This window comes from Tupaia chinensis, unplaced genomic scaffold, assembly GCF_000334495.1.
Source record: "Tupaia chinensis unplaced genomic scaffold, TupChi_1.0 Scaffold138619_1, whole genome shotgun sequence".
Taxonomy (NCBI): domain Eukaryota; kingdom Metazoa; phylum Chordata; class Mammalia; order Scandentia; family Tupaiidae; genus Tupaia; species Tupaia belangeri.
In genome coordinates, this window is record NW_006198512.1 from 373461 (window position 1) to 385161 (window position 11701).

Sequence of the window (11701 nt, forward strand, 5' to 3'; positions counted from 1 at the left end):
AATATTTGCTATTTGCTTATAAAGGAATGGCAGGAACCTTGGCAAATAACTGACACTCATTTACTATTCCATTATTTCTCAGACTCTAACTATCAAATATTAATGTAATGTTTTTAGGAAGAGGACACTTGGATCCTCTAGCACGGTACTTTTATCTGCCACCTATACTAATTACCAGTGCAAAAACCTAAAAATGAATTAACTGCGAGTGCCTGTGTTTGAACTGCAAGGCCCTTGAAGATGATTTTTCTGATAAGTACAAATTTACTATTTGATGAAACCATCCTGTAATGCTCAGAGGAATCACTGTCTTATGTCATTCATCAGATGAACACACTGGAGCTTATAGTGTACGTAACTAGCCACAGATCAGAACAGAGCCAACGTGTTGATAACCACAATGTATTTCCTTGCTGAATAGAATAAAACAATGTTTTGCAAATAAAGTTATAAAAGGCAGTTGACCCTCTTTATTAACATATTCTTTTTACTAACTTTCCAGTATCTTTTGACTTTTTGGCCTCCAAATAACTAGAACGTATTACTTTATCAGTGGCAGTATGGATTATGTCTTCCTTTTTTTATTGAAAGCCACCACTTGGAATTCACATCTCTGAGTCCGCCAACTAGGTACCATGAACAAAGCTCACCCTCCATAATTAAAAAAATTTATGGACAAGAAGTTATCATTAAAACCAAAATTAAATGGTGGCAGACATGTTCAAGGGATACTGTGGGGATTTGATCCATTTATGCACCTGGTGATAGATGAACGTGTGGGGATGGCAACTAGTGGGCACCAGAGTACTTGGAAGGGTAGAACACGAGAAAGTAGTATCACCATGTGAGGAGCCCTGGAACAAGCACAGATAATGCTGTTCAACAGGAAAACCCACGTCCCCTCGTCAATGGACCTGTTCTACTACGATGCAAAACAGATCATGTACATTTTTATAATAAACTTTCTGTTAAGTTAAAAAAACAAAAAGCAAGCCACCATTTGATCTTGCTTTATAACATACCCATAATGGATTTCATGATCTCAAGGACATCATCTCATAAGGTTTTTTCCTTGGAGAGGTTTTTAAAAAAAAAAAAAAGCAAGCCACCATTTGATCTCGCTTTACTAACATACCCATAATGGATTTCATGATCTCAAGGACATCATCTCATAAGGTTTTTTCCTTGGAGAGGTTTTTTTGCTATAGGGCACATGCACTCACCAGACAGAAAGACAGAAAGAAGAAATCACCCCCAGGGGGGTGGCCACGCTGCAATCCCTTCTCCTCCATTCTCCTTTTGGGATCTTGGGTACGCATGCATACGTACCTGGCATGAGTTTAAGCCACCGGGTCTGGGACTCGAACTGTGGTCGAATATGTGGGAGTCCAGCGACACAGCCATTACGCTAACTGCTGGTCCCATAAGGGTGTTTTCTAAAGTTCTCTCTAAATAGTCCTTAATGACGAGAAATAGCAGCTTAAGAAATGAAAAGACCAAAGCCGGAAAATGTACCCTAACAGTCAGCAAGTTATGTGTAAAAGAGAATTTCCATCAAAATGTGGCCCTTTGTCCAGAATATTTGAGAACCTGTTTTTGAGCAAACCTACGAGCAGTGTGCACCATGTGTCTGCCGACAAGGAAGGAGTGAGACCTACATACCATGAGCTGTACATCCTAGAACTCTCCTGATCATGGCTGTCTCTCTGGATGACTTAAATGGCTGCTGAAGTTTAGCTTTACAACCAAAGATATTCCAAGTTACATGGTGACACCAACAGACAAAGAGGAAAGAACACACAACAATCTTACATTTTTTCAAATCTGCTTCTGTTACTCTGATGTTGATATATGCAAAGACTTTCTGTGGGTTTCCTAAAAAGAGAGAAACAAATTTATTTAAGTTCTTACCCAGACAATAATGTAAAATGATTAAGTTTCTAAATTTAAAAAGTGAGTTTGGGGCCATTAGGTGAAACGGTGGGTAAGGCACTGGACTCCCACATGGCTGACTGGTTTGAGTCCTGGTCCTGGTGGCTTGTTTCCCACTTTCCCTCCCTCTCTCTCTGCTTTTCTCTGGTGAATGTATGTGCCCTACAGTGAATTGGAATAATAAATAATAAATAATTATTGAGAAAATAAAAAACAAAACAGTGAGTTCTTAAGGGACCAGAAGATGGCATAATTCTTGCGTCACTGGACTCCCACATAGTCGACTTTAGTACAAGTCTTGGACCTGGTGGCTTAAAACTCACACCAGGCACATGGGCACTGTGCCCAAAATCCCGAGAGGAGAATGGAGCAAGGATTGTGGTGTGGCTATCTTCGGGGGTGATTTCTCACTTTCTGTCTCTTTGTCTAGCACATGTTCCCTATAGCAAAAATCTCTCTTAAAACAAACAAACAAAAAAGTGAGTTCTTGAAAACTTATTCATTCAGAAAGAAATCTTGTTCATTTTTCACTGGATAGAAAGACTGCATTTTTTAAAGTGTAATTACCAAAACATTCCAAAAGAAAATGATTAAGTGTGGGCCAGCAGGTGGCACAGAGGTTAGGGTGACTGGATCCCCCATGGCTAACTGCACGATATGAGACCTGGACCATGCAGCTTGAAAAACATGGTGCATGCACATGTGTCCCCAAAACACCCAGAGAGGAGAAGGGATTATGGCATGTCCACTCCCTCTGAGAGGTTTCTCACTTTTCTGGCAAGTGTATATGCCCAAAGCAAGCTTAAAAAAGGACTAAGTGAAAAATATCAAGTAGTTGGTTACGGAAACATCTTAATTATATGTTAGTGATACTCTACTCAGCAGGACACTTAATTAGTGTTAGAAATTTAGCTCTGAAAGCTGAAAGTCATGTTTCTGAAATCAGGTTATTTTAGCATTTTTCTGATTTCAGAAGCGAATTCTGGTCAAATTCCACTTCTTTACTTCTGTTTTTAAAGTTTTTGTTATAGGGCGCATGTGCTCACTAGAGAGACAGAGACAGAAAGTGAGAAATCACCCGCCTCAGGGGTGATGGCCATGCTACAATCCCTTCTGTTCCATTCTCCTCTCAGGATTTTCGGCATGCATGCACACACATCCAGTGTGAGTTTTAAGCCACTGGGTCCAGGATTCAAACCATGACCATGTCCAGCGATGTAACTGTTAAAACACATTAGTTCCCAAATTCCATCCATATCTTATGCAAGGTTCGAAGGCATCACATGGCAGTCTGTGTTCACGGCTGTCACTCATTTCTAGGCCTGCACTGTTTTGTACAGTAACACTTCACTTAAATTATGGGCTATCTTTCATTACTTGGTGAAAAACTATAAATTTACCTTGGTCATCTTTCCGTGTGATGATCTCCACATCAGAAACTTCTCCAAATCTGCTGAACTGATTTTGTAGGTCTGTTTCAGAAATTGCCTGGCCAAGGCCACCCACAAACAGGCGCTTTGTTTCTCTGTCAGCTTTCATGAAGACTGGTGTATACTCAATGCTTTCTAGTGGGGAAAGTAAATTTCCGAATAGAAGAATTCTTGCCTTCAGCTCTTCTCAATTCTACCAAAACAACTCCTTTCCCTGAATCTTCTGTGCCAAACTGGCTTCCTGGACTTGTGTTTCTCTCCCCAAGTTTCCAAGTTTTACCCCTGGAGATTCTGTCTAGGCCCAACATCCATAACCTCCATGAATGCACACGATCATAGAGAAAGAGGCAGGCGTGGGACCTGCAGATGGCATAGTGGTTACATCACTGGACTCCCACATGGCCAACCGCAGTTGGTGTCCTGGACTCAGTGGCTCAAAATTCATACTAGGCACGTGTGCCTGTGTGCCTAAAATTCCAGAGAATAAAGAAGAGACTGCAATGTGGCCAACCTTCCTGGAGGGTGATTTCTCACTTTCTGTCTCCAGCAAGCCTATGTGCCCTATAGCAAAAATCTCCCTTAAATATAAAAGACAGCAAATATTAAGGCATTCACTTGTATCTATGCAACTCTTAAAAAAAAAAAAAAAACCCGCAGGCATAAGCAGGTGTTTCCCCTCTAAATGACCACCATACTATATAGACTACCTCTTCTCATTTACTTATTCATGATCGCTAAGTATTTTTTTCCTTGACTCGCTCACATTCTGTTATTCACTTTAAAAAACACTGACAGAAATAGGATGTGCCAGGTCCCCACCCTGGAGCTCCTCAGTCCACAAGAAGTCAGCATGTGTTGCAATTTCAGTGTTGGATTAGGATACAAGTGAATGCAAAGTGCTTTACAGGCTAAAGAAAAGGTAGACTGTTGCTTTTTACTAGGACTATGCTGTACAAAGTGGTTTGCACATGTCTCATTTTCAGACAAGCCAGAGAGGGTAAGTCCCTTTACCAAAGCCATACAGAAATTACCGGCGAAGCTGAGCTTCTAATCCAGGTGAAATGTCAAAACCCGAAATTCTTCAGCTACACTAGAAAGATTGCGGGGGTTTGAGGCCCGCCCACCACGTTCTCTTGTTTAGCACCCTACACTTAGCTTCCACTATCCTACCCTTCTCGGGAGCCCAGACTCCTGAGACCTCAGAATCACGCTCCAAGGCCTGGCACGCATTCCGGGTGAGCGCCCGTGTCTCCCCTTGCTTGGCGACCTCCGCCCTCCCCGTGCCCACCGCAGCCGCCTACCTCCGAGGGGACGCAGCGGCGAGAGCGGAGAAGCTAGGCTGCATCCCCCCCTGTCCCTCTCCAAGCCCCACCACGTCGTCTCGCAGAGCCAGCGCGCCCGGTCCCCACTGCCACTCACGGGTCCGCACGTGCGCATTCTCTCCCTCCCTCCTAGAAGTCAGTCACGGCCTCTGACGTTTCGCGAGCGCACTTGGTTCCGGAGAGCACTTCGTTCCGTGTGGGTTCTAAGGCTACCGCGGCGTCCCCGCCACCTCTCCCTACACATCGGCAAGTGAACCCAGCCGATGCCGCCTCGTTTCCGCCGCGGAGCACCCAGGCAGCCAAACCAGCGGAAGCGGCAGAGCGGAGGAGACGCCGCTGTCTCCGCCACGTGACGTCGAGACGGCCTCCGGAGTGACGTGCGCGTTCGGGAGCTTCCAAGGCGCCTGGCGGGGGTGGGCGGCTGGCGCGGGACAGGTCGAGACCAAGCCACTTTCCAGAACGGGCGGGCCGCAGGGCCTGCGCGGTTCATCCGGGCCTCGTGCACGCCCTCCCCGAGAGGCCTCTCGCGAAGGCCCCCGGGGCGGGGCGCTGAGGCCTCTGGCTCCCCCCGGGTTCCGCGATGGTTCGCGCTGGGCGCGCGCGCGAGGCTTGAAGACCGGCGAGGCGCGGGTGGTGAGGGCGCATTGGCCGAGCGGTCGGCGAGGTGTGCCATGGCCGCGCTGCGCGCCGAGCTGCGCTCCCTGCGAGCAGAGGTGGCGGCCCTGCGGCGGACCTGCCGGGAGTCGCCGGCGCCCGGGGAGGAGGCCGCCCTAATGCCGTAGGTGCCCAGCGCGCCCGGGCCGGCCGGGCGAAGGGCTGACCCGCTCGGCAGCCCTGGCTCTGCAAACAGCCAGACCCAGCGAGGGCTGGACGCCCCGCAGTGAGGGCCCGGGTCCGAGCCGCGTGCGCGGCCCTAGACTGGGCGGCCATCGAGAAGCCTTGCTCCTCTCCGCCTTTGCTGGGAGCGGCAGCTAGTCGAGATTTAATGACTGGCTTCATGACGGCTGGTTTAAGGGCCACCTAACCTTGGCGAGGGATGCCGACTTGGCGTTTATGATGACAGTTTGTTTTGGAAAAAAGAGCTTGGCTCGGGGCCGGCAGGTGGCGTGGTGGTTAAGGATACTGGACACCCATAGTGGACCACGGTTCGAGTCCTAGACCTGGTGGTGGCTTTGGCGTGGTGGTTAAGGGTGCTGGACTCCCACAGTGGACTGCGGTTCGAGTCCTGGACCTGGTGGCTTGTGTCTCTCTTTCTCTCTGATCAAATTAGAATAAAGTTAAAGTAAGTAATTGTTTTCAAAACAATAAGAAAAAAAGCTTGGATATAAAGAAAAAGTTATCCATAGCCTGTGGGAGCACGTGGTGGTCTTTGGTGTAGGCCTTCTCTTGTTAACCCTGGTTTAAAGTGAAAGAAGCAGGCTCAGATTACATCCTAGAGAAAAGTTTCAGTGCTGGGTCAGAACTCACGAATCCAACCCCAAACTCCAGACAATGAAGGAAAGGGAGACAAAAGGTCTGGCCTTGGTCGTGACTGACATGCATGCAGAGTGACATTGTCCTGAGCGACTGGACAAGAGCAGAATGTGGGAAGGAGGAGTAAGTGGCATGCTGGTCAAGTGCTGGGCCCAGCCTGGTTGACTGCAAGGTTTGAATTCCCCACCAGGCCCAGCGGCCTGAAAACCGACTTGGAGTGGGTGCCTGTGGAGGGTGAGATGGAGGAGAGGGCATTGGAGGCTATCCCTGGCAGAGGTGTTTCCTTTCCTCTGTCTCTGGTGAAAGTACGGAAAACCGTGGCCAGGGCATGCTCACTCTTCTATGAGTGAGGGCAAATGTGTCAAAGACCTGCCACACCAGGTGCTTCCTTTACAGTGGGAGCACAGCACACCTGGAAGTTGGTTAGCTGTAGGACTTCAGCCCTACCCCGACCCACTTGGCCAGAATCTGTATTTTGACAAGACCAACCTGTGCCCCACTGCTCCAGCCTTGTGCTCTCTGGATGCACTTTCAAGTTTGGGAAGCAGTGTATCATACTGTGGGGAAAATTGTTCCTTTACTGGCCACAAGGTGTCACCATTGGATTGGACTGGGTGCTGAGTCTGACTCCTTAGTGATCAGATTGGAAACTCCGAGTCCAGAGGGGGAGACCTTAAATGCTAGTCCGAGGTATTTGGATTTTATGTGAGGTTTTTTTTCACTATTGTAGAGGGCGAAGATTGGGACCTGTGTACCAAGCTTTTTTTTTTTTTTTAAGTTAATTTTGTTCTTCAATGAGCAAGAAAGACAGGGTTTTGCCATATCGTGTTGCGCCTGGCATGTTGGCTCCCCCGGGGACCCAGCTGTGGTGTCGTGAGTGGTGGAGACTGTGGCACAATGCTGGAGCCATGTGGAAAGGTCCCAGGTTAGGATCCCAGTTTTTAAGTGGCTTTAAATGGTTGGAAGGGTTGGAGGTAGGAAAATCGGAACTGAATGATTCAGCCATGTCCATGGGTCTGCACTCTGGAGCCAAACTGCCTGATCCCAAATCTAGGCTACGTGATCTTGTTTAAATGGCATTTCCTTTCTATATTTCAGTTTCCTCCTTGATAAGTTCTTGGGTTGTTGTGAGGCTGAGTTTTCATTTATAGGTTGCTGTGATGGTTTGATGTTTACTTAGAACTCACAGGAACTTATTTATGTAGGAAGATTGCCTCTGTTCTTTTTTACCTGATTTTCTGTGATAAAAATAATTTTTTTTGGCCTAAGTCCCTGATGGCAAATGCAAAAAATGGTGTAGTGGTCTTTGGATGATACAGAAGATTGTTATATTAGTGTTTTAAATTAGGATTAAAACAAAACTTTTAAAAGTGAACATTTTATACAAGTTTTGGATCCCCAGACTGTGGAGTTCAGTTATTCCCTGTAGACACAGACACAGAATAAGTTCATAAGAACATTGGATAATTATCAGAATTATAATAGAAATATAGGAGGAAAGGAAGGTATGTAGGAAGCAGGAAGGATGACAGTAGGTCCACATGTGAGGCAGGTGAAGGAGGAAGGAAAACTTTAATTAATTTTGGAGGAATTTTTGCTATAGGGCCTGTGTACTGGAGAGACAGAAATGTATAGAAAGTGAGAAATCACCCGCCGGGGGTATGGCCATGCCACAATCCCTTCTCTGTTCTTCTCTTGGGATTTTGGGCACACATGCACATGCACCCAGTGTGAGTTTTGAGCCACTGGGTCCTGGTACTTGAACCATAGTCAACTGCATGGGAGTCCAGTGACATAACCATTATGCCATCTGCTGGTCCCCAAATCTTTATTAATATTTTAAATTTTGCTATAGGGCATGTGCGCTCACCAGAGAGAGAGGGAGAGTGAGAAAGCAAGCTATTAGTTCAAACCAAGGTCAGCCATGTAGGAGTCCAGCACCTTAACCACCACACCACCTGCTGGCTCCACCAAGAAAAAACATCAAGACAAGGAACCTGAAACAATCGATGGAAAGATTTTATCATTACCAAAAGTAGGAAAATGTGGGGGAAATGCTGATTCAAGATAAAAACCCTCTGTGGGCTGCCAGCTACACCCATCTTGCGTGAAGAGATTCGTGGTTGGAGGTTTGCTTTTGGAGCTGCTGGCTGCTGGCATAGAGGAGCTAAGTCTGATCACCAGCATTTCTTTGTAATGAAAAGAAACATGTTTAGGACTGCAGAGGCAAGAGTGTGAAGGTTTTCCTCCTCTTATGGAGATAAGAAGCAGAGACAGTGGAGAACTCGAGATGATAAATGAAGATCAGGATAACCTGTGCCCCAGAACCCTAGGAAGGGAGGTTTTAAGATGAAAGGAGAAATCAACAGTATAGGACCTAGCAGAGAGTTTAAGGGAAATAAAGAACGAGGAGAAGCAAAATGCCATTTATTGCAATTATTAACTATAAGTTAATTTTTTTCCCAAGGAAAACAAAGTGTCTGGTTATAGTAGTATTTAGAGAGATTATTCTATTACTATTTCTTTGGAATTTTTACCTCCTGTATTCTTAGATATCCTGAGAAATCTCTTCCTTAGTATAAATTGTTCTATGGTATTTTGTTATTTTAGAAATTATAATTAACTATTGATTGTGTTTTTTAATTCCAAGATATCTTCTAACCTTTTTCTTTGTTCATAATAGAATGCATGAATGTGCACATGCCAAAGGGAGAGAGAGAGAAGCAACCTCCACAGGGTCTGGTCACGCCATAATCCCCTTCCTCCAATCTTCAGGGTGGTCAGATTTGGGGCCCTGAGCACTTGTCCAGTGTGTTTCAGTCGTTCTGGGTCTGGGATTTCAACTGTGGTTGCCTTATGGCTTCCAGCACTACAGCTGGCCTGCTGACAATTGTGCCACTGAGGTTGGGCAAAGACATCTTTTAAAATAATATGAAGGGCCAGATGGTGGAGTTGCACTAACACAACTGGACCCACTTGGGAGGGTCTTTGGTTCAGGTCCCGAGTCCTTCCTGTGCATACTGGGCATGTACGTGCTGGCTATGGGTGGATTACCATGTGAAGATTCTGTTGGGGGTGCTTACTGCTCTTCTCTTTCTCTTTCTCTACCTCTCTCTCATGGAAGAACTAAATAAATAAACTGTAAAAATAGTAATAATTTGAGATGTCATTGAAAATCAGACATTTAGGTTGGAAATTCCTGAGTTAGAACTGATATTTTAGTTTCACAAAGTACTCCTATTTTAATTTAATAGTGTTTCTAATATGTAGAGGTAAGGTAGTATAATCTGGTTATTTTTTTTCCATTGAAATTTTAAATTACAGTGTTAGTAGCCACATTGATTTTGAAAAAGTAAGAAAGCAAGCTACCGGGACTTGAACTGCGGTTAGCCATGTGGGAGTCCAGCGCCCTTAACCACCAGGCTACCTACCGACCCAATTTTTATGTAGTTTTAACAGGAAGAGTAAGAAGAACAAAATGAGAATGATTTGAGGAACATTGAGGGAACTGAGTGAAACACTTGGTAGTAATTGGAGTAATTGTTTCTGATGTTTGCTTTTTAGAAAATCCTTTCAAGAACTATACCACTCAAAGACTGGAGGATGGGAGTCTTCAGAAGATCTGAGAAGTCAGCTTGGACATTTAGAATCAGAACTTTCATTTCTAAGTACACTGACTGGTATCAATATAAGAAACTACTCTAAGAAGACAGAGGACCTAACGAGCACTGAGATGACAGATAAGAGTAAGCATTATTTTTAATCTAGAAGAGGTGTTGAAGCTTTCCTTAGTATGTGTAGAAAACTAGTTGAATTAAAATTCTACAGGGTGGGGCCGGCAGGTGGTGAAGTGGACAACTATGGTTCAAGTCCTGGATCTGGTGGCTTCTTTTCTCACTTTCCCTCTCTCTCTGTCTCTTTCTCCCTGGTCAAAACTAAAAAATGATGATGAATAAAATAAAATTAAATTAAATTAAAAATATATAAATAAATAGATAATATTCTACAGGCTGGGGGCCAGCAGTTGGCATGGTGGTTAAGTTGCTGGACTCCAACGTGGCCATCCACAGTTTGAGCTCCAGAGTCAGTGACTTGAAAATCATGCTGGGTGTGTGTGCACGTGTACCCAAAATCCTGAGAGGAGAATGGAGAAGGGGATGGGGCATGGCCATACCCCAGGCAGGGGGTGCATTCTCACTTTCTCTCTCATCTCTCTCTCGTGCATGTGCTATGCCTTATGACAAAGAACTATGAATGAATGAATGAATGAAAGACATTCTATTGGCTAGGTCAGCCAGTGGCTTGATGGTTAGGGTGACTGGACCCCACATGGATGACTACACAGTTTGAGTCCCAGACCTGGGGGTGTGATTTGAAAAATGCTTGCCACCTGTATGAACATGCCCAAAATCCCAAAAGGGGAAATGGAAGAGAAGGGATTGGAGTGTGGGTGTATCCCATATGGGGGTGCTTTCTCATTTTTCCTTCTCTCTCTCTGTCTGTGATGAGTACACCTCTTCATAGGGTAACTGCTGGAAAACAAGATTGTAGAAATCCTGTTTAGTTAGGTGACTTGAACATCACAGTGAGTATAATACTCTTAAAAGCTGCCTAAGATTAATAGAGAACAGGCACAACGTTTGTCATTAATCACCTTAATCAAGTAGCCGTGATGGATAGTTATGAGAATAGCACCACCACTAATTTATAATTCTTAGTTGCTCATTACCGACAATGAAAGCTGCTTCATTTACAGTGCTCTATTCATAACCATGAAGCCCACTGGCCAAGATAAATGTCTTAGCAGCTGCATCTTTTGCCAGAAGGAAGGTTTCTGGTCTCAGTGACTAAGTTTTATTGCCAAAGATCTGTGAGGCACTGACAGGTAAGGGAAGAGAATGAGTCTGTGCACCTGGATGTCAGGAACTTTGACTGGACAAGTATAGCATTCTTAAAACTGAAAAAATCATTTTGGATACACTTCCTTACTTTTCCACTGAAATGACTCTCAGGAAAGGAAAGAGGCAGAGGAACCGCAGAGGGATTTGGGCAACTTACTGCAGGGGGCTTTTCCAGTGTGAATGAAAGTGCAGTGGTGAAATCTAGAGACGTAAACTGCTGGGAAGGAAGAGCTGGAATACAGAGTGGGGAGGCCAGTGTAAGGCTTAATAGCATAAAGGTCTAGACGTAAACATTAAGTAGAGTCTTAAAGCTACTGTGGCCAGAATGGGAAATTTCAGACAGGTCTATCATGAGAAAGGAAACACTTCTCTTTTTTTTATAAGTAGTATGTGCTGATTTTAGAAATATCTGAAAAATATAAAAATGTTGAAGAAGAGATACATACAGGTGCCTGCCCATCAGACACCCGCTCTAGCTAGACTGGCATTCAAGTCTTGTTTCCCCATACCTCGTGTCTCTATGTCCGTTCTTGGACATCAGGCAGACTTGGTTATTTCCGCCAACAATTTACTTGGGGATTCATCATGGGACTTGGGCTTCCTCACAAAATGGTGGACGGATTCCAAAGATTGATGATCTTAC

General features: G+C 45.0%; 2 protein-coding genes across 6 annotated transcripts in view; one reads left to right on the forward strand and one right to left on the reverse strand.

Moving 5' to 3' along the window:
* Nucleotides 1-5043, reverse strand: part of NOL8 (nucleolar protein 8) — a 31353-nt gene extending 26310 nt beyond the window's left edge. For 2 of the 5 annotated variants that reach the window (XM_027765524.1, XM_014592810.2), the window contains exons 1-2: nucleotides 4782-5043; nucleotides 1813-1875 (exon numbers count right to left, since the gene is read on the reverse strand). Coding sequence is in view for 2 of the 5 variants with exons in the window: in XM_014592806.2 (XP_014448292.1) it covers nucleotides 1813-1875; nucleotides 3333-3471 (202 nt within the window). In the remaining 3 variants the exon portion in view is untranslated. Of the gene's footprint in view, nucleotides 1-1812; nucleotides 1876-3332; nucleotides 3498-4663; nucleotides 4747-4781 lie in introns of those variants that run through there. The other 3 variants (XM_014592806.2, XM_014592808.2, XM_027765525.1) reach the window with 3 other exon arrangements.
* An 86-nt stretch (nucleotides 5044-5129) lies between these two features.
* CENPP (centromere protein P) overlaps nucleotides 5130-11701 on the forward strand; it is a 273851-nt gene continuing 267279 nt past the window's right edge. Inside the window, exons 1-2 of the mRNA XM_006161460.3 lie at nucleotides 5130-5462; nucleotides 9722-9903. Coding sequence (XP_006161522.1) covers nucleotides 5356-5462; nucleotides 9722-9903 — 289 coding nt within the window. The 5' untranslated portion in view covers nucleotides 5130-5355. The remainder of the gene's footprint in view (nucleotides 5463-9721; nucleotides 9904-11701) is intronic.